Raw genomic sequence first — 21,195 nt, forward strand, 5'->3', positions numbered from 1 at the left:
AAAATGACAAAAAAAATCATATAAATGAAGAAATACTTTTTATTTTATTTTTTGTCTATTCAGGCTTTAACAATTCTGGGGCAAATACATATTATCTTATCTTTAATTAGCGATAAAGTGTGAGTTTTTTATGCCAACGTATAGTCCAGCTTGTGTTTGTCTCCACTATAATGGGAAACAGTGTGTAAAGAGTATTAAAAGTGTATTATGCGTTGAGTGCTGACTCCGGTCCAGTGATCCGCTCCGGGCCCATAAAACACCGAGCACCGGGCTCCTGACGTCCAGCGCGCTGCATTGTGGGCCGTGGGCTGATGCTGTAGTCAAGATGGCTGTGCACCTGAGACGAGGCGAAGAGCCTGGTTTAGCACAAGGCCGTGAATGAAGTTTTTAACCGTAAACCCGCCTCGGCAGATCCAAACCCCCCGCTCTCCTGGAGTTAACCCGAGCAGTGACCGAAACGTGCACACACTGCGACGGAGTCCCCCCCAAACAACCACCACAACAGAGGATATAGTCGTATGAATTCCGACGAGAAGGAGGACTGTGAGTGTGCGCCACCACAGGCCCAGCTTAGCCCAGCAAGAGGAGACGTGAGGTGGGCAGCCGCGCAGGAAAGGCCGGGGATTGGGGGCCTCTGCGGAGAAAGGCTGCGGATTGGAGCTAGCCACATTTTAGCAGCCGAGGCTGTCTTGCTCTGTCATTTTAGTTAGCATTGACTTAAAGCAACGTTATATGCTTACACTGAGCTTTTTCAAGAAAATAAATTTAAAAATGTGTAACTATTGATTCCAAATAATTGCTAATTTAACGCAATAATTGAAGATATTGACTAGTTTAGCGTTTGGATGTCTGCCTCTTGACATCTTTTACTGCAGCCTGATATGCCCTTGCTACATTGGCTACATTCTGATGTATTTCTGCTTTACTGTGGAGCAATTCTGGGAGGAAGAGATAAACTACATAGGTCTATTTTAACTTTGATATAGTATTTAATGAACTGTCTCTTGTGCATTGTGTTGATACACACATCATATGCATTGATTTTTGTGTTTTATAGAGAAAACGAGGAGTCTGAAAACGAAAACCCAGAAGCAAGCCGAATGTAAGTCATACCATAAATGTTTTCATGTGTCAAAGTCTTATTTCCTGTTCTGTTTATGACGGTTGATGATAGTTAATATTAGTAGTTACATTAGTATCGGTCATGATAAGACATGTATTGACAGTCAGACAGCATTATAGTTTATTGAAAGACTTATTGCATTTTTAAAAATCTTGATATTATATATATATATATAATATATATATATAATATATATATATAATATATATATATAATATATATATATATATATATATATATATATATATATATATCACTTCTGAAACAAGTTAAACATTGCAGTGCATGGGGATTTTGTAAGCTACTTGTGATCACAGTTATCACTTTCAGTTGCAGTCACCTGGATTGGGATTGAAGCTTGGGTATAGAGATTTTCTGTTGTTCTAACAAACTTAACGAAAGTTCAATGAAAAAGACCCAAAAATTGAAGTTTATGTATTTGCAAATGCTTCACTATGAGTTTAATTTTGTCCAGATTCACTGTTATTCCTTCATAGAATTGCATTCAAAGACCTAACCCAAGTATCACATAAGAATGACAAAAACCCAACTAGTAGTGTTCTCAATTGCCAGCTGCAAGGCACACTATTCCTAAGACTGCCTTCACTGTCTTTTAAATTGGGGAAATGTATTTCGTCTAACCCAATCTGATTTAACAAAAATACATATTTTTCTTTTCTGTTGTATCCCCTCAGGAAGCGAGCAGCCGCCAAGCACCTCATAGAGCGCTACTACCACCAGTTAACTGAAGGCTGTGGGAATGAGTCGTGCTCCAACTCGTGGTGCGCGTCGTCGCTGGGGTTTAGCCGCATGGACAACAACGCTGCGGCCGTCAAAGCACTGGAGCTCTACAAGGTTAACGCCAAACTGTGCGACCCCCACCCCTCCAAGAAGGGCACAGCATCCGCCTACCTGGAGACGCACGGCAACCAGGATGGCAACAGCAAGATGAATAACAGGGACAACCACTCAGTCAGGGACAACTTCAAAGGTTGGTCTTATAATATACAGAGTGCACAGGTGAAAAGCCAATTTACCACCCGTAGTGTGCTTATCCAGGGCATCGTTACCAAATCTGTTTGCGCTCATTTTTGTGTGTCCTATGGCTGCATCACTTCATCAAAATGTCAGTTTTTTGGGGGTTTTGGCATGGCGGGGCGCCATGCTGCGGCTGGTCACCGCTATGCTGAAAAGATACCGCCAGGTATTAAGATAACGTCGCACAATGATCTTAGGGATCTTAGGGCTTGCGCGGTGATCTAGATCGCCGCGGTGCTTTTCGCTCGCTCCGCCTGCAAGGACGAGCGCCGCGCTACTTTTCACGAACGGTTTGTCCCACCGCCATCCTTCAACCTCAACCCAGCGAGAACACTAGATTTAGAAGTTTGGTTTACCCAGTCCAGGCGTTCTATATTTGAAAGAGTATGAAGTATTAAGTAATCTTAAAACGTATGTGGGTATTTTATTATATTATTATTTAAAGCCAAAGCCTGTCTTATTTGGGTAAGCCAGGCTTATAAAAAAAATAAAAAAAATTGTACATCAATGTGGCTAGCTAGAGTTGGTACTGAATTGATGTAGTAGCAAGTATCCAGGTACAAACCTGTTCGGGACCAAGCTAATTGCCGAATTTTTTTTGGACTGGTCTGCAATAATGTCTAAAACACTCCCAGGCCCTGTCCAAACTCACTGGGAGTGGATCCAAGTTTTAAAGGGGTGCAAAGACAATACTGTTTTAAAGTTTTTTTATTTTCAACACATAAAATGAGAGGGCAATGTACGCTTTTGTCCCCCTGTAGACTCAGTTTCAGCACGTGTCCTCCCACTCCCGTGTCACATCGCTCGTCTGTCTCAATACAGTGAAAAATTAAATTTTACACGCGTGTCGTCTCAGACTTAGCCGCATTCTCCCACACACTGGAAAGTCTGTGGACCCACTGCAATTGGGCACTAATAATACAACATTATGGATGAAAGTCGAAACGTCTTGTTTTTCAAAAATGGTGCACTACAACGGAATATTTTTCTACGACTCCTGGATGAATGAGGGATTACTCCGCCTCGCCTACATTATATTATTAAAGTGAACTTGCACATTTCTCTTTCTTAATCATATATTAGTCAAATAAAACATACAATTGCTCTTTTAAATAAAATATTAAAACTCTAATAAAATGGACGTAAGCCTCTCTGAATTCGGAGCAAACGGGAGAGGATGGTGAAGCTGAGCCTCTCCTCTCACTCCTCAGATCTCGGATTAACAGAAAACCTAAAAGTATTTCTTGCATGTTTTTTATAGTTCTTCAATTTTGAATTGTTTTAATTTTTGTTTTTAGAGGTGTCATACCTGACAGAGGAGAAGGTCTATGAGATCCTGGACATTTGCGGAGAGAAAGAGGACTACTCTCCCCTTATCCGAGTCATCGGCCGGGTCTTCTCCAGCGCTGAGGGGCTGGTGCAGAGCTTCCGGCGCTCCAAGCCCCACACCAAGGAAGAGCTCAAGTCCCTCCAGGGCAAAGACGAGGACAAAGACGAGGACGAGAAGGAGGCGGCTGCGGCGTGCTCAGTTGTAGCCATGGAAGAAGACTCTCCCTCTGCTTCCTCATCCTCCTCCTCAGCGCGGGACGGGGACACCCAGAAGCTGGCTCCGGACGAGGTCTCTGTGGACATCGAGGCAGTGCGGCGGATGTACGAGCGCCTGCTCTCCAACGAAAAGATCGAAGCCGCCTTCCTCAACGCACTGGTCTACCTCTCACCTAACGTGGAGTGCGACCTGACCTACCACAACGTCTACTCCCGAGACCACAACTACCTGAACTTGTTTGTAATAGTCATGGAGAATAGCAACCTCCACAGCCCTGAATACCTGGAGATTGCCTTGCCGCAGTTCTGCAAAGCTATGAGCAAACTCCCTCTAGCGGCGCAGGCCAAGCTGGCGCGCCTCTGGTCCCACTACACGGCCGAGCAGATCCGGCGCATGGTGGAGACGTTTCAGCAGCTCATCACCTACAAAGTCATTAGCAATGAGTTCAACAGTCGGAATTTGGTAAATGACGACGACGCAGTGGTGGCGGCGACAAAGTGCTTGAAGATCGTGTACTATGCAAATGTCCTTGGCGGCGATCTGGACATGGAGCATAACGAAGAAGAGGATGAGGAGCCTATCCCAGAGTCGAGCGAGCTGACCTTGCAGGAGCTGCTAGGGGAAGAGAGGAGGAACAAGAAGGGCCCTAGGGTAGATCCGCTGGAGACCGAGCTAGGCATACGCACCAACGATTGCAGGCGGCCGCTTGTGCCCTTCGAAGAGTTTATCAACGAGCCCTTGAACGAAGTGTTGGAGATGGACAAGGACTATACTTTCTTTAAGGTGGAGACTGAGAATAAATTCTCCTTCATGACGTGCCCCTTCATCCTCAACCCTGTTACCAAGAACCTGGGCCTGTACTACGACAACCGGATCCGTATGTACAGCGAGCGGCGGATAACGGTACTGTACAGTCTGGTGCAGGGCCAGCAGCTCAACCCGTACCTGCGACTCAAGGTGCGCCGCGACCACATCATTGACGACGCTCTGGTCCGGGTAAGGCACACCATTCCTATCAGTTTCTCAAGCTTTTGGAAAATGAATTGGCAAAGGGTTCTTTAAAAAAAGTCTATATAGTACAGAGTATAGAGCAATTAAAATCGATTAAATAAAAAAAATGGAATTAGAAAGTTGGGAGATTTATCAAAAAAAATATATCAAAAATGTTGTTTTGTAACTATTGCACAAAGGGATTTAGTTGTATCCCTCTGGACACTGTTTTGTAACTTGTCGAAACAAGGTCCAGATGACGACATTCGATTTATTTTCTACATTGAAACATTGAATTACATCCACTTGTTTTGTAAATATGCAAAAATAGAATATCGAATTTATAGTCTGTAGTAAAACAATGGCAAAAAGGGACAAACGTCCAGTGTTAACCTCCCTAAACAAGGGTAAAAAGTGAGATTTCTGTCCTTTAGTGATTCATTTTATGTTTAATAGTTTATGCTCAACTTGAACCTCAACCAAAACTTTAACTGGCACATTTTGGCACCTTTTCATCAAGATTAAGCTAAAAAAAAGAATAATACAATTTTGAGCATTAATAATTGTTGTCAAGATCCCCCACCCCTACCCGTAAGTCAAAATATGATTCTTGTATTATTTAAATCATATTTCAGTCTCTCCTTTTTAATAATGATGCAAAGCTCATAAAACTATAAAAATATCCGTATGATTAGACCAATGAGCTTGTTAGAGGAAGCCCTGAGGCGTAATGCCTTTTAGGTGACATTAAAAAAGAGCGGCTACCGCAGTTGCATTCACTTTGTCCAGATTTCATGTATAAACATAAGCCAACAAAGAAATGCGCATCCCTGATCCCTCTCTTGGGTTATCTAACCCTTACCTGAGCCAGTGCACGCCCTACTTAAAGGCTACACAGCATGTGACATCATATGACCCACGTCATGTGACCTACGTCCACCTGTGCAGGGATCATGACAAGCAGCCAAGGGACAGTGTACTTCTGGCACAGCTAAACAGAGTGGATATGTGCAACTTTCAACCACAGAGCAGTTTGGACAAACCTTGAGGAAAGAAAACATGCAGAAGAGAACAGAAAAGATGTCAATGTAAAGGGCTACTCTCAAATATGTCTTTCACTTTTCATTTTCACTTTCCATACGCAGCCATTTAGTTGAACTAAAGCCTCGAAGAGCACGTTTTCTCCTAGAAATAAGATGGTTTTACAGACCCCTGGCTCCTTGTACATTCAACAAAAAAGTGTTATTTTTATGAGTAAATCTTCACCTGTGAACGAGGTGAAGCCCGTGCATCCTGTGGATGAAGTGGCACCGCCGGAGAATGCGTCTCCTTTGGATGTCTTGCATTGGCCCGTTAGAATTTGAGCCTCTTATGCTTTTAACTAAAAGGCTAGTTAGTGGGTTAGTTCTGAAAAGGCAGGTGTGAGTGTGGAACAGGCTTAAAGGACCAGGAGGATCTGTTGCGTGCTTAATTGATGCTAGCGTTAGAACTATCACAGTAATCTAGACTGACGCTATGTAAATGTGAGAGCCTGATGTGTAAAGTGTGATCGATGATCCTTAAATTCTGATATTTCTACATCGCTGTCAGATTTAGGCGTTACCCGTGAGAAACTCCTTTTATAACGGTAAACTATAAATGACAGGCGCTGACATGAATGGTCTGTGTGTGTGGTGCAGCTGGAGATGATCGCCATGGAAAATCCTGCAGACTTGAAGAAGCAGCTGTACGTGGAGTTTGAAGGAGAACAAGGCGTGGACGAAGGCGGTGTCTCCAAAGAGTTTTTTCAGCTGGTGGTGGAGGAGATCTTCAACCCAGACATTGGTTAGAATACTTTACTACTACACAATGATTACAACGTCAACAATCCTAATAGTAATACAAGATGTCTATATCAGGCATGTTCGCTTACGAGGAGCGCACGCGGCTCTTCTGGTTCAACTCGTCATCGTTTGAGAATGAGGGCCAGTACACGCTAATTGGCATCGTGCTGGGCCTGGCCATCTACAACAACTGCATTCTGGATGTGCACTTCCCCATGGTGGTCTACAGGAAGCTCATGGGCAAGAAAGGCACCTTCAGGGACCTGGCAGACGCAAATCCGGTAAGACCTGATCACTGTGCTAAAGAGACCGACTGATATTAGACCTATTGACATGGCCCACACAAATCCAGTAGAAAGACGTGTTGAAGTCTGTTATTAAATGTCACTTTCACAGACCATAGTCGGCATAAACATCACGGTAATGGTCAGCGTCACGTGTTGCAATGCTGTCACCTGACAATGGAGAGCTGCAGTTCACAATAATGAGCACAATAGCCTTTTTTCTTCATTTGTATCATAATGCCTACGCGATGTTGCCAAATCCTCCTCGTGTCACTATTAGAGCAAAATTGCCACAATATCGTAGTCTGCTCTCTGTATTAAACAACATGAATTTGCGTCATAAATACTTGTTTTGAGTTTGTTTCAGTGGATAAAACCAAGCTGAGCCATGATCCTTTGTGCTGCATCACTGCAAACGCTGCTATTAGCCCAAGTTCCAGATTTAGTTTGGTTTCCCCAAGGCAACAAGTGCTAAAGGAGAAAAGGAGAAAAGGAGACGACGAATAGTAGCTCTGCTCAAGTACAGCGTGGTACTCATGGATCTGTTTAAAGACACTCAGAAAAGTTCCAGTAATTCATACAAAATCCTGTATGCAGTGGTCGCTGCAGTGCAGTATGTTTTGGGTTTATGGGGAAAACTGGAGTGCCCGGCGGAAACCCACCGTGACACACAAAGGCCCGATCTTGCCTGGGAGTCGAACATGCAACCTTATGATTTCTGAGAGCCCGGAACTGTGTGTCTGACACTCGGACCTGCAGTGTGGGAGACCTGCCGTGTGGGGGCGCCCCAGGGCACCGTCCTCGCACCCTTTCTCTTCACCCTCTACACTGCAGACTTCAGACACGACACGGACAGCTGTGTCCTGCAGAAATTCTCTGACGACTCATCGGACTCATTACGGACGACGATGATGTGGAGTACAGAGGACTGGCGCAGGACTTTGTGGACTGGTGTCAGCGGAACCACCTCCTCATCAACGCGGGAAAGACCAAGGAGATGGTGGTGGACTTCCACAGACGCCACCCCACTGCCCCCTCACCAGTGAACATCCAGGGAAGGGACATTGAGAGAGTGACTCATACAAGTACCTGGTGTTCATCTGAACCACAAACTGGACTGGACTCATAACACAGACGCACTGTACAGGAAGAGCCAGAGTCGGCTCTACCTCCTGAGGAGACTCAGGTCTTTTGGAGTGACAGGGCCACTCCTGAAGACCTTCTATGACTCTGGTGGCATCAGCCCTCCTGTACGGTGTGGCCTGCTGGAGCAGCAGCATCACAGAGAGGGAGAGGAAGAGGCTGGACAAAGTCATCAAGAAGTCCAGCTCTGTCCTGGGCTGTGCTCTGGACTCGGTGCAGGAGGTGGGGGACAGAAGGGTCCTGGCTAGATTCACATCTATGCTGGACCATGAGTCTCACCCTCTGCAGGACACTCTGTCCGCTCTGGAGAGCAGCTTCAGTGAGAGACTGATCCACCCTCGCTGTGTGAAGGAAAGGTTTTGCAGGTCTTTCTTTCCTGCTGCTGTCAGACTGTATAACAAACACTGTTAGTCCTGAACACGTGCAATACTTGACTGACTTTATCATGTGCAATACCGTCATATCCATGTACAATACTGTCATATCCATGTGTAATACTGTCATACTCACAAGCATTAAGGTCATATTCAGGTGCATATAACTGATGTAAATAAGAGTGTTTACTTACCATTAGTATTATTTAGTCTTATTACTTTTACTTTTATTATTTACTTTTATTTTAATTTTACCTTTATCTATTTATTTGTTTTCCTCCATTCTCTATTAAGATATGAGAGGAGTTTTGTTAAGAGTTTTTTGTTTTGTTTATAAGAGTTCTAAGAGTTTTTTTGACACTTTCTATAAGTTATCTGTCCTTTCCTCTGTATCTACTGCGTTGTAACACCGAAATTTCCCCATGTGTGGACAATAAAGGAATATCTGATCTTATTATCATCAGAAAAACCTCTATCTTTTCGATAATACTGTATGTCCAAGATATCACAATAAATATCCCACAGTGAAGTTCTCACCTAAAGAATATATTGTGGTATTTGCATATTGTTACGTCCCGTCATCATTCAAGAAAATATATCACAGAACAAAGTCCAGGCGGTGGGCGTGTATGGGTGGAAACCAGGGGGACGGAGAAATAGGGGCTGTTGGAGCATTTGTGTCTAAAAATCACACAAACGTGCATGAAACTCAAAATTATGATGTCGAAAATGATTGTGTTGATGCAATTCAATTCATTTTTCCCTCCTGTGTGTTTGTGCACACCATGGTTACAGTGCAGCCGTGTGCGCAGCCGTGTGCGCAGCCGTGTGCGCAGCCGTGTGCGCAGCCGTGTGCGCAGCCGCGCATGTGTGCACGTGTGTCCAGCCGCTCTGCCACCTCTTCCAAACCAAGCACTGCCACTGCGGAGCGGCCGTGTGCAATCCACAGCAGCTTTATGAAGAGAAACGTTCAAAGTCTTGGGTTTTGACTGGGTTTATGCTGAACAATCTCCTGTTCTGATTACACCTCGTTCTGTTTCAGTCAAACACTGACTCTATTAGAAAAGCCTGTGAGTGATCCACTGTGAGTCAAATACTGAAAGCAGAAGTTTAGTGTAGGATGTTTTTAATTAGGCCTACACGCATAATGTTGAACTAGAATATGGTATAAAAATATGATGTCCAAATGTAAATAGTATGATGAATTGCAATTAACTAATTAATTAATGGGGGTCTGTTTGGTTTTTGTCAGATTTGTGATTGATTCGTAAATTGAGTGGTTAACTGAGAAGGGAAAACTATAAATGGTTTTAAAAGCTTCTAAAAGTGGTTTCAAGTCAGTTCCTCGACACCTGAAAGCGTCCGTAGTAGTTAACAAGCGGTTGGTCGTGCACTGACTGTGGCGTTTGCTGTAGGTTCTGCACCAAAGTCTGAAGGAGCTGCTGGAGTACGAGGGCAGCGTGGAGGACGACATGATGATCACCTTTCAGATCTCTAAGACAGACCTGTTTGGAAATGCCCTCATGCACAACCTAAGGGAAAACGGGGACAAGATCCCCGTCACCAACGACAACAGAAAGGTGAGGCTCGTCCGTCACGTGGAAGGTGTTCGCGGTTGTATTCTCTTGGTCTGTAAATCTCTTCCAACTGTCTTAACTGTTACCGTCCCGTCCTCCCAGGAGTTCGTGTCGCAGTACGCGGACTACATACTGAACAAAAGCGTAGAGAAACAGTTCAAAGCCTTCAGGAGAGGTTTCCATATGGTCACCAACGAATCACCGCTCAAGTACTTATTCCGACCGGAGGAGATTGAGCTGCTCATTTGTGGAAGCCGGGTAAGTTCCTGCCCAAATCTAAACCCGCCAGAGTGGTTCTGGTTCTCATCTGTTCATTGGTCTCGTCTCTGCAGAACCTCGACTTTCTAGCACTTGAAGAAACGACAGAATACGACGGCGGTTATAATAGAGATTCAAGGATTATTAAGTAAGTCGCAAATTCAGTTTCTTTTATCATCCGCAAAAAATACTGTTTATTAAGTACTAGAATCATCCCCCTGTTCAGATGGATTTCCTTAGACTTGTTCCATACAAATTTAGTGGCTCTCAGCTCATGGGACCTGATGAATATGTCAAATGGGGCCAAGCAGAGAAAATGCAAATGTCTAAAACTGATTTTCTCAAGACCGAGGCATAAAAGTGTGAAAATGTATGTTTAAAACTCAGTTGTAAACTTTAATGCAGGACAGACTGCGGTTTACTCGTCAGTTTGATGTTTATGATTTCAAATGATGCATGGGCGCATTTACAAATGTTTTTTTGACTATGGTCATAACACACTTTACCTGGAGTTTCATCTGACCTGGAGCAGATCAAGTGTTTTCCCGTTAATCCATTTCAAACTCTGCTTTCGATAAAGGCTATAGTTAAAAACCTCCTGATCCTCAGTCCCAGATTGGTCTTTTTGGCAGCGCTGCTCACAGGCAGGCGCTGCTCACAGGCAGGCGCTGCTCACAGGCAGGCGCTGCTCACAGGCAGGCGCTGCTCACAGGCAGGCGCTGCTCACAGGCAGGCGCTGCTCACAGGCAGAATATGTCTTCTGCACGTTAATCTAATCAGCACGTCTTCAAATCTTTGAAGAAGACATAACCTAGTCTTTCCCTTTAAATAGATTTAGATTGAAATGGATTAAAAACATTGCTGTGCTATAGAATCAAAGATTAATATAGGCTATATAGAGCTGAGTTTCCATTCAAATTCCAAGATTCGATTCCCGATATATTTTTTTTTTTTTTTTACGTTTCAAAATCGATTTTTTTTTTTTTTTTTTTTTTTTTTTTTTTTTTTGATTTCTCAGATCCCATTCGATCCGATTTCGATTCGATCCGGGGGTTAATGTTATTAAAAATGTATTTGAACCGTTTCCTTCACTTCATGACTGTGTAGAGAAGCAACATAATATAGTATTATATCAATATTAAACAGCAAATCTTACAAGTATTGGTAGTTACTGATGGAAGACTGATGAAAAGGTTAAGGGTCAATCTACCTTCAAGAAAGATAATCCAGGAGTCCTGAATTATCTTTCTTGAAGGTAGATTGAAGTTCACTGAGGGAAATGTAGAAAATTTTTATTTAAAGAAAAAAAAAAATAATAATCGATCTTTGACGTACGAATCGATAATCGGTCATTAATATGCGAATCGATTAAAAATCGGAGAATCTATTATTTCAACCCAGCTCTAAGGCTATATATATTTTTGTGAAGTGTTGGGCCAACTATGAATAGGCTAATGAACATCTTCCTTTCTCATATCTTGTGTGTCTGTTCTCCCAAAGGAGCAGCAGAAGCACCTGTGCAGCAAACTCATTTACACATCAGATTTGCACCACTCGTAATACATGCAGTTTAATGGTGAATAAGGTGCAGCACGGCCAATTTAGCATCTGTTTGAGTAAATCTGGCCCCAAGTTTGCTAAAAATATATTTCTAGAATGAATATTTGTTTGCTCAACGAGCAGTGTTGCTCTGCGGAGGCAATTTCCATTTACAACAGTTTCTTGTATTGAGAGTGAAACTGTACATTTCCCCTTTCAAAAAATCACAGCACAACTTTGTATAGTACGGATTCAGAAAAAGGACATGACAGAAGTGTCTGTGTACTGATGCAGATGCTTGACTTGTGTTTCCTTGACTACAGGGAGTTCTGGGAGACGCTGCACTCGTTCGGAGAGGAGCAGAAGCGCCTGTTCCTCCAGTTCACCACTGGCACCGACAGAGCCCCTGTGGGAGGCCTGGGCAAACTCAAGATGATCATCGCCAAGAACGGCCCCGACACAGACAGGTCGGAACACACGCTTGTCTTTCACACAAGTAGTTGGTCTGGATACAATGTGGTCCTCTGCATATCCCCGAAAAATGTATTCAGTGTTTCAAATTGTCAACGATCAGCTCGGGTCGTTTAAAATGAATCCTGTCAGAAAAATATTCAGACCTGGGAGGAATACATTTGACTAAACGGCACCTACACAATCAGTTCATGAAATTACCATATTCCTTACCCTAATAATATACATAATGCGTTTAGTTGTCTCATATTGACTTGAAAGTGACGGCTCTCGTTTTCCCACCGAGTTTTGGTCAGCAACCAGTCTGGCAACACTTTTATCATCCAACATGCGTGAGAACCAGTCGACTCTGGAATGGTTTTAATAATGGTCGCCATGTGATTTGTGTTGTGCAGGTTACCCACGTCCCACACCTGCTTCAACGTGCTCCTGCTGCCCGAGTACAGCGGCAGAGAGAAGCTGAGAGAGAGACTGCTGAAAGCCATTACCTATGCCAAAGGGTTCGGTATGCTCTGAGCCCTGCCCAACCCTGCCCCGCCCCTCAAACGCCCAACCCTGCCCCGCCCACAACATGACAACCTCTGGCCCCGCCCTCAGCCCTTTACCAGCCACAGAGCGACCAATGGGAGTGGAGCAGAAGGAGCAGCTCCACGGTGCCTGTCCCCCTCAGTGGTCGGAAGCACAGATCCAAACCGCGCTCCACACTCTGAATGTGCCACCGTCGTTCTGTACAGCGTCTTTACGGAATTATTTATTAGCCATGTTCGCTGTCTCTGTTTGGGTACACTGTGTAGAGCGTGGAGTCTGAATATGTGAGCACGCATTACCATCTCACCTCGGTGGCCAGGAGGTGCACCGGTAGCAACGAGCAGGAGTGACAGAAAGTGACCCTCATGTCCACTGTTTATACAAGAGAATATGGAACATATGTTATTAGAACTGGACCCAATTTATTGCATTACCCCAAACTTGAAGCCAGAAGGCAGGTTTGCCATACAGGTGTAACCCCTGAACGCCCCGCCCCTACAAACCTTAGATTGAAAGGGTTTTATATTGAGGCAAAGCACCATTTTTGTCACATTGACAACCACAATTTGGTCTGTTCTATTCAGTTTAATTTTTGTAACGCCCATAATCACAGCAGCAGTTCCCTCTGTGGGTGAGACTGTCATTTGTGACACGTGATGCAGTTGGACTGTGTTCATGGGCATTTCATTTTTAGACCGTCAAAAGCAACACACGTGAAACCATTCAAAATGCATAGTATGTTCAATGTTCTTTTGTTTCATTCTTTTTTGCTTCTGTAAGTTAATTGCTTTACGTAACTGGGTCCGCCCCGTTTGTCTCCATGAAAAGGTTTTTTTCTTGGCCTGGAACATTCCATAGTATGGCATTAAACACGGATCTTATATTACAGAAATCGCTAATATAAAAAAAACACCTTGGTCTTGCTCTGGACGGGCTCTCCTCTGTCGTGACCTGCTTGTCTGCATGGAGATAGAGAAGTTTAATGCTGTACTGTGAAACCTTCCAAGCAAAGCGAGTACACCTTCATGGAGGCGTGCATGTGCTGGGCCGTCCCCTGAAAAGTTACAGAACGCACCATTCATTTGCATTAAACTTGTCAAAAGTAAATTTCGACCGCACTTCTTGGCCACTGTAGACGTTTGAGTTGAATTGTTTGGACTATTTAGTTTACCACGTTTGCACCGAGCGTTTTGTTTTGAGTGAACTCTTCGGTCAGTTTGAAACGTCTCGTCTTTGTTTTGGGGGAGGAGACTGGATCTGAGCTGTGTAAAGTGCACTTAGACATTTCTTTCTGAATGTTTTTTGGTCACAGGTTGCCGCGACTGTCGCAAAGCATTTGATGTCTTCCTGTGTTCTAGATTAAAGACCAGTGTCGCTGTTAGACGGATCAACCAAACTATAACAGGCCCATGTGGTTAGCGTGTGCTACGTGTGCGTGACGAGGCAGTAGGTAATGGTTATTCCAGCATGGATGTGCAGAGTGGAGCCTTGATTTTGTACTTTAATGTGGCAACAGGTATTCCATGAAACGTTTAATGCGGTGTCTAAAATATTAAGAGAAAAGAATTGGTGTATAAAAGCAAATGATGACTTGACGACGAACTGTGCCATAAACTCAACCTCTGTGACATCCATCGCTTAGCAAACCATTTTAAATTTCAAACGTACAGTAGATTTGTGTTTGCTTCTATTCAGCTCTGTTTTTCGCCCAAACTCGATCACCGAATACTATTTAAAGCTATTAGAGATTACGAAAATGAATTGTTTAAAAACGATGGTTGGTGAGGGACAAAATGACAAACCAATCCGTGTTTTGGTTGTGAATTGACCTCAAACTGACCGGTACATTACTACAGTTTGGACTTTACTTTAATTCAAATGTGGGTTAGTCCTAGAGTTGCAGCTAGTTGTACAATGTTTTGTTGAATAATGACTCATCATTTTGTGGTGTATCCATTGTTACAGATTTTGGGGGTTAAAATCATTTTGAGCCTTTTTGAAAAATCTGATCACATTGAATTTCTGTCACATGCCTGGTTGGTTTCTTTACAGTACAATACACAGATGTACCTAATAATATGGGAAGGGACTCCAACCACGCCACTAAGTCGCACCACACATCCATGAGCCATTCTTTCTGTGGATGCACTTATTTAGTCGTTATTTGTTGTTCTGTTCGGCTGGGGTAACTGTGTCATTATTTGTCGGGTCGCTTATTTAAACCTTTTGATTTGAAACGACACAGATTGCACTGGAACACTGTAAAGGGCGCCAGCGGTGCATTGCGTTCATCCGCGGGGTTAGCACGTGGCTAGCATACTCCATAACTCCACAAAGCCAGGGTCATGGTTTATCCAGTTTTATTTGTCATTACGTCGTACCTCGGTTCTTATTATTCCGGACGCTCGAGATGCTGCACACACCTCGGACATGTGAACGAACTCTAGTGAAGGTCGAAGGTCGAAGTTCAACCTGGGAAAGGGAAGCAGTTGATTGGTTGGTTTGACTCCTTGAACAGTGGTGAACGGCGCCAAGTATTCAGTGTTGTGAAAACATGCTCAATAAAGATGACTGCTTTTTCCAATGTGTCTTGATTTGTCGAAACACGGTAACACTGAGGGCCATAATCCTGTTTGTGTCACATGACAGATCCTGGTGGAGATCTGGAGCTGGACTGAGCCATCGTGTGCTTCAAATATAGAAGAGTGCAGTAAAGTCTCTTCATTGTCTTTACAAGTAGGTCTTAGATGATTTGGAGGAGGTAAACATGAACAGCTAGAACTCTAAATTGGCATAGCCTACTGTCATTACTAGCCTTGTTACGACAAACTTAAATTATGTTGGCATTTTTTGTTAAAGCATCACAAAGTGGCACAATCGTCAAGTGGAATGAAAATTATACACAAGTTGTAGTTTCGTTTTTTTTGCATTGTGCTGCATCTTCTCAACTCTTCCGTCTGTCTCCATTTCAAAACATGAAATATAAAAACAAAACACTCAAATCTGCTCTCCTATTTTAGATTTGACACCCCCTCCCCCACTGGGGCCACCTGCCAACCCAACCCCGGTCCCCCCCACCTCACAGTTCAGGAACAGGATGTATTGTACGCAGACAGGGTCCACACTGTCAGAGGAGGAAGGGGACACTGTCAAGAGAATGGCCCACCCATAATGTAAGTCGACTGGTGCTGCTGTGTGGTGAAATATCTTTACTCTCAAAACTTTAGTCCATTTGACAATCACATTTTATTTTAGCATCTTCCTGAACTACACAGCAATGTTTACAGTAAGACATTTTTACAAAAGAAATCGTTTGAACAAAAGTGGAACGCATTTTAACAAGAGAAAACATCTTTAAAATCATAGTCGGTGACAGTGACTCCCAGTCTAGACGTTTGGGTCATTGTCCTGCAAGAAGTTGGTCCACAAAAGAGTGTAAATGTGTAAAACTCTTCTGGGACACCGAATATACAACACACCATTTTATCTGTTCATGTCAGATATTTATATAGATATAGGCATGATTATTCATTTTGGAGAAAGTCTGAGTAACTGAAAAGACTGGTAAAAATTGTGTTGAAAAGGAAAATTATGGTTAGCTTTATTAAACCATTGACTAAAAAAAACATACTTTTTCATTATGGGTGCACCGTGCTCACTGTTATTAGGATTTTATATTTCTATAAAATATTTTATTTGTGTATATATATATATATATATATATATATATATACATTTCAGTCTGAAATAAGAATTGTTGTTTGTCCAGAACCGTCCAGAGTCTGTTAAAAGTCTATGTCTGAGCGGAGCGTGCGGACCTTGTTGCTCATGTTGGTGAGCCTCTGCTTGAGTTTCCTCTGGGACGACTCATATTGCGCCGTCATCTTCTTCAGCTTCAGCACCATGATGTCCACACTCGCCTCGATCTGGTCAACCTTGTTCTCCAGATCTTTAGCGTCCGTGGCCTTGACAAGGGCCTCGTCAATCAGGTTATCCTTCATCAAAATGGCCCTCCCTTTGTCCTCCAGTGCGTATTTAGCCTCCGGATACTCGACGAGCGCGTCCATCAGATCCTCCTTGGACAGCGCAAACAAGTCGGAATATCCAACGCTACGGATGTTGGCAGTTCTCCTGTTTCCCGCCTTGCTCCCTTTAATCCCAAGGATGCTAATCTCGCCGAAGTACGCTCCGTCGCTAAGTACAACGAATTGCGTGACGCCGTCGTCTGCTACAACGGCGAGCTTCCCTTCTTTTATGATGTACATTTCTCTTCCAATGTCTCCCTTTTTGCAAATATAGTCGCCCGGGCTGAAAACTTGAGGCTGAAGTTTGAGAACCAGCTCAACCAGCAATCCCGCTTCGCAGTCTTGAAAAATTCGCACTTTCTGTAGCGTTTCGAGATGGACGTTGATGGCGATTTCGGCCTTCAACTTGTCCGGCAGATTTTTCAAGACCAGCTTCTCGTCGCACGTTTTCTCCTCAGTCCACAAATAGTCGAACCATTTCACAACTCTGTGCTCTAACTCTTTGGAAACCTTGCGGAACTGCATGTACTGCTTTATCGAGTCGATTTTGGCTTGGAACTCCACTCTGGCCGCGCCCATGTTGGAGATCATCGCACCGACATTGCCAACGATCGTGGCAAAGATGAGAACGCCGGTTAAAAAGTCACACACAACAAAGAAGTACTCGACGTCCCGGACGGGAGGGGGCGTTTCGCCGATCGTGGTTAGTGTTAGCGTCGACCAGTAGAAGCAGTAGATGTACTGTCGAGGCAGGCGTGCGAAGTTGGCGTTGTCCTTGAAAGACGGGTAGACCCAAGTGTCCGAGCCGAACCCCAACACTTTGGAGACGGCAAAGTAGAGGCAGCCGTTCCAGTGGATGATGATGATGATGTACAGCACGAGGTTCCCGATCCGGAAGATGTTGGGGAAGTTGGTCCTGGTCTCGGTGCGGTCGAAGAACTCGAAGAGGCGAGAGAGGCGGAACAGTCTGTTGAATCTCCACTCGGGGTTGTTCACGCCCAGGTAGAAGAAGACGATGTCCGTGGGGATGATGGAGATGACGTCCAGTCTGAACTGCCGAGTCTTCAAGTACCTCTCCTTTAAGATTTTGGGGTCCTTCACAAGCAGGCCCTGCTCCAGAAAACCTGACAAAACAGACAGATAGATTGACTAAAAATAATTATAATTTTGCTCCTGAAATTGTCAGTTATTTTCTAGTTCTTACGATCATATTGTAACTGGAATCATCATGATTATCGATTAACCGTGACTATGACATACTTAGTAGCATGAAAATAAACCAAATCAAGCACAGAAGCATGTCATAATGCCCGGGTGGGTACATATGCCAGGACACACCCCTGGTCCTGCTGAGATGACCGGTTACTCACCCGTCCTCAATCTGACAAAAGTATCGATGTAGTAGAACAGGTCTGAGGTGTGGTCCAGCACCAGCCACATGGAGGTGTGCTGCTTCTGGAGCTCATTAAAACAAGACCTACACATCAAAGACAAAAGGATTATTATGAATGTGTTATTATTTGTGATACTGCGATTGTGATATTGATCAGATTCAAGTATTGTAGAAATGCCCACACTGCAAAACACACATTTAGACCGAGGGTTTAGAGGGTTTGAACTTGATTGTATTGTAAATGTTCACAATCATCTCTGAGACTTTTGATATTGTAATGTACATTTTGACATCCCTGTCTACAATAACGTATCAATGGTATGTGAAAATTGTATTGCAAAATTGTCATGTATGTGCATAATTCGGTTCTGATACATATAAATGTGTATTATATCTGTGCTAAAGCCATGTAATACACACATATTTGCTGACAGGTTGATACTGCATTAGATATTTGTTGTGATGTTGGCGTCACCTTGTCACCAGCAGCATGAGGTTGTAGAAGACCGGGATGGAGATGGTCATGAGCCAGTAGTAGTACAAGTCTGTGGCCGGGTCGATGATCCACACCTCCTTTCTACAGCAGAAGAAGACCAGCATCAAGGTCACTGTGGCCATAGCAACCAACCCACATCACACATGGACTCACGGTTCCTCTTTCTTCTCGTCCTTTTTCTTGTCATCTTTTTTGTCGTCTTTTTTCTCATCTTTCTTTTCATCCTTTTTTGCATCTTTCTTCTCCTCTTTTTTCTCTTCTTTCTTCTCATCCTTTTTGCTGGAAATATGAAATCATTTTGATTATTTCCTCTGCAGTACTCTATATCAACACAAGAGGGCGCTCTAAGCTCAACTGATCAGCAGTGTAACTACAACAGTCAAACTTCACGTCCTCACGTCCACACGTCCAGTCGTCCACACGTCCTCACGTCCACACGTCCAGTCGTCCACACGTCCTCACGTCCTCACGTCCAGTCGTTCACACGTCCACACGTCCAGTCGTCCACACGTCCTCACGTCCACTCCTCCTCACGTCCACACGTCCAGTCGTCCACACGTCCACACGTCCTCACGTCCAGTCGTTCACACGTCCACACGTCCAGTCGTCCTCACGTCCAGTCCTCCTCACGTCCTCACGTCCAGTCCTCCTGACGTCCACACGTCCAGTCGTTCACACGTCCAGTCGTCCTCACGTCCAGTCCTCCTCACGTCCTCACGTCCAGTCCTCCTCACGTCCACTCCTCCTCACGTCCACACGTCCAGTCGTCCACACGTCCACACGTCCTCACGTCCAGTCGTTCACACGTCCACACGTCCAGTCCTCCTCACGTCCAGTCCTCCTCACGTCCAGTCCTCCTCACGTCCAGTCGTTCACACGTCCAGTCGTCCTCACGTCCAGTCCTCCTCAAGTCCAGTCGTCCTCACGTCCAGTCCTCCTCACGTCCAGTCCTCCTCACGTCCACTCCTCCTCACGTCCACACGTCCAGTCGTCCACACGTCCAGTCCTCCTCAAGTCCAGTCCTCCTCACGTCCAGTCGTTCACACGTTCAGTCGTCCTCACGTCCAGTCGTTCACACGTCCACACGTCCTCACGTCCAGTCGTTCACACGTCCACACGTCCAGTCCTCCTCACGTCCAGTCCTCCTCACGTCCACACGTCCAGTCGTCCACACGTCCTCACGTCCTCACGTCCAGTCGTTCACACGTCCACACGTCCAGTCGTCCTCACGTCCAGTCGTCCTCACGTCCTCTTCACATCCACACATCCACATGTCGTCACATTTACACATCCACTGAGGTGAAATAGAATGAACACTGAAATCTTACCCGTCGTTGTTATTGGAGCAGTTCATGTTTTGTGAGGCTAAAGGCCACGGAGAGACACTGGGGGGAAAGTTCACTTATTAGAACAGGAGCATCCACAAATAGATAATGGAGCTCTTTTTAATATCTTTATGGCGCTTGAATGTGCAGTAAGTTCATTAAGTGTAATTGTTGTTGCTGTTCCATGTTTACAGTCCGAGTTTACAATAAAAGCAGTAAACGGCTGAAGACATAAGACATCTGAGCTCACCTGGCCCTGTTCCTCATGGTGAGCCCGGCCCTGGGGCCCTGTGGCTCTGAGGGGATCATGCTGCTCCTCTGCTGCTCCTCTTCCTCTGCTGCTCCTCTTCCTCTGCTGCTGCTCCTCTTCCTCTGCTGCTGCTCCTCTTCCTCTGCTGCTGCTCCTCTTCCTCTGCTGCTCCTCTTCCTCTGCTGCTCCTCTGCTGCTCCTCTTCCTCTGCTGCTCCTCTTCCTCTGCTGCTCTGCTGCTCCTCTTCCTCTGCTGCTCCTCTTCCTCTGCTGCAATGTAATGACCGTCAAATTGGTCATCATAATAATGATCAATAATATATATATATTGTAAACTAGAGATGAAACTACCACATTCTCCATTTGCACGAAACAACAGCCAAACCAGACAACTAAACATTGTTTTCACGTGATCTCACTTTGTTCCAGATTATCATGTCTCCACTTTTAACTCACTCCAATCCCTCAGATTACAGACGCTATAATTACACTGCAGCCTGGAGTTGCCTCAGGTTTCTGCAGTTTTCTAATCATAATGTAGTATGACAAGAACATCAACTATACACAACAATCAAATCAGAGTTTACCTTGAAGAATTGAAGACGAAAATCAAATTGAAAATGTTTTACTGTCCTTGGAGCAGATCATTTTGAGTTGTAAATCCAAAAAAAACTCACAAAGGTTAAATTATTTTCCAATATCTCTGTAGAAAGGTTTAAGGAGCAGCTGAAAGCGTCATGTATGTGGGGTGTATGTTGATTGATCTGAGGTGACGTCCTTCTGTTCAAATAGGCCACGCCCCCTGGAGAGAGAAAGGGTGGGGCAATGACTAAAGGCATCATACTGAACAATAACACATCACTTTCTACTATTTTTTATTTTCTTAATGTTAAAACAAAAGGAAATGTATGTGGTTTCACTGACTGAGTAGAGAACATTAGCAAGTATAACCACAATATAACCAGAATAACAAATCACTTTTTCTATTGCACTTTTTGACACTCCATTCATTT

The 21,195-nt window shown here is 44.2% G+C and overlaps 2 protein-coding genes across 3 annotated transcripts; one reads left to right on the forward strand and one right to left on the reverse strand.

Annotated features, from left to right (window-relative positions):
- Positions 1–277: 277 nt before the first annotated feature.
- ube3a (ubiquitin protein ligase E3A) lies at positions 278–15,278 on the forward strand. Of its 2 annotated transcripts, none has more exons than XM_072447799.1 (11): positions 278–595; positions 1,058–1,102; positions 1,819–2,114; positions 3,460–4,703; positions 6,377–6,521; positions 6,596–6,801; positions 9,737–9,901; positions 10,001–10,156; positions 10,231–10,304; positions 12,019–12,162; positions 12,562–15,278. In XM_072447799.1, the coding sequence occupies exons 1-11, from the start codon at positions 519–521 to the stop codon at positions 12,680–12,682; spliced, it is 2,673 nt and encodes an 890-aa protein (XP_072303900.1). In that variant the 5' UTR covers positions 278–518; the 3' UTR covers positions 12,683–15,278. The 2 variants fall into 2 exon arrangements, with proteins under 2 accessions (XP_072303900.1, XP_072303909.1); XM_072447808.1 differs by having other exon boundaries at positions 278–543.
- A 1,145-nt stretch (positions 15,279–16,423) lies between these two features.
- LOC140361908 (cyclic nucleotide-gated channel alpha-3-like) lies at positions 16,424–18,858 on the reverse strand. The gene is made up of 4 exons (XM_072447820.1): positions 18,762–18,858; positions 18,588–18,689; positions 18,090–18,196; positions 16,424–17,843 (listed from the first exon to the last, which is right to left on the reverse strand). The coding sequence occupies exons 2-4, from the start codon at positions 18,635–18,637 to the stop codon at positions 16,480–16,482; spliced, it is 1,521 nt and encodes a 506-aa protein (XP_072303921.1). The 5' UTR covers positions 18,638–18,689; positions 18,762–18,858; the 3' UTR covers positions 16,424–16,479.
- Between the last annotated feature and the right edge of the window lie 2,337 nt (positions 18,859–21,195).

This window comes from Eucyclogobius newberryi, unplaced genomic scaffold, assembly GCF_026437365.1.
Source record: "Eucyclogobius newberryi isolate DKJ021-1_F unplaced genomic scaffold, fEucNew1.0.hap1 SCAF_1, whole genome shotgun sequence".
In the NCBI taxonomy this organism is placed as follows: domain Eukaryota; kingdom Metazoa; phylum Chordata; class Actinopteri; order Gobiiformes; family Gobiidae; genus Eucyclogobius; species Eucyclogobius newberryi.

Coding starts and splice junctions, on each gene's coding strand:
- ube3a (XM_072447799.1), top strand. CDS start 519: ATGAATTCCGACGAGAAGGAGGACTGTGAGTGTGCGCCACCACAGGCC. Junction 1,103..1,818: donor AACCCAGAAGCAAGCCGAAT/GTAAGTCATACC, acceptor GTATCCCCTCAG/GAAGCGAGCAGCCGCCAAGC. Junction 10,305..12,018: donor AGAGATTCAAGGATTATTAA/GTAAGTCGCAAA, acceptor CCTTGACTACAG/GGAGTTCTGGGAGACGCTGC.
- LOC140361908 (XM_072447820.1), bottom strand. CDS start 18,637: ATGACCATCTCCATCCCGGTCTTCTACAACCTCATGCTGCTGGTGACA. Junction 18,197..18,587: donor CTCATGCTGCTGGTGACAAG/GTGACGCCAACA, acceptor TTTGATGTGTAG/GTCTTGTTTTAATGAGCTCC. Junction 17,844..18,089: donor TTTTGTCAGATTGAGGACGG/GTGAGTAACCGG, acceptor CTGTTTTGTCAG/GTTTTCTGGAGCAGGGCCTG.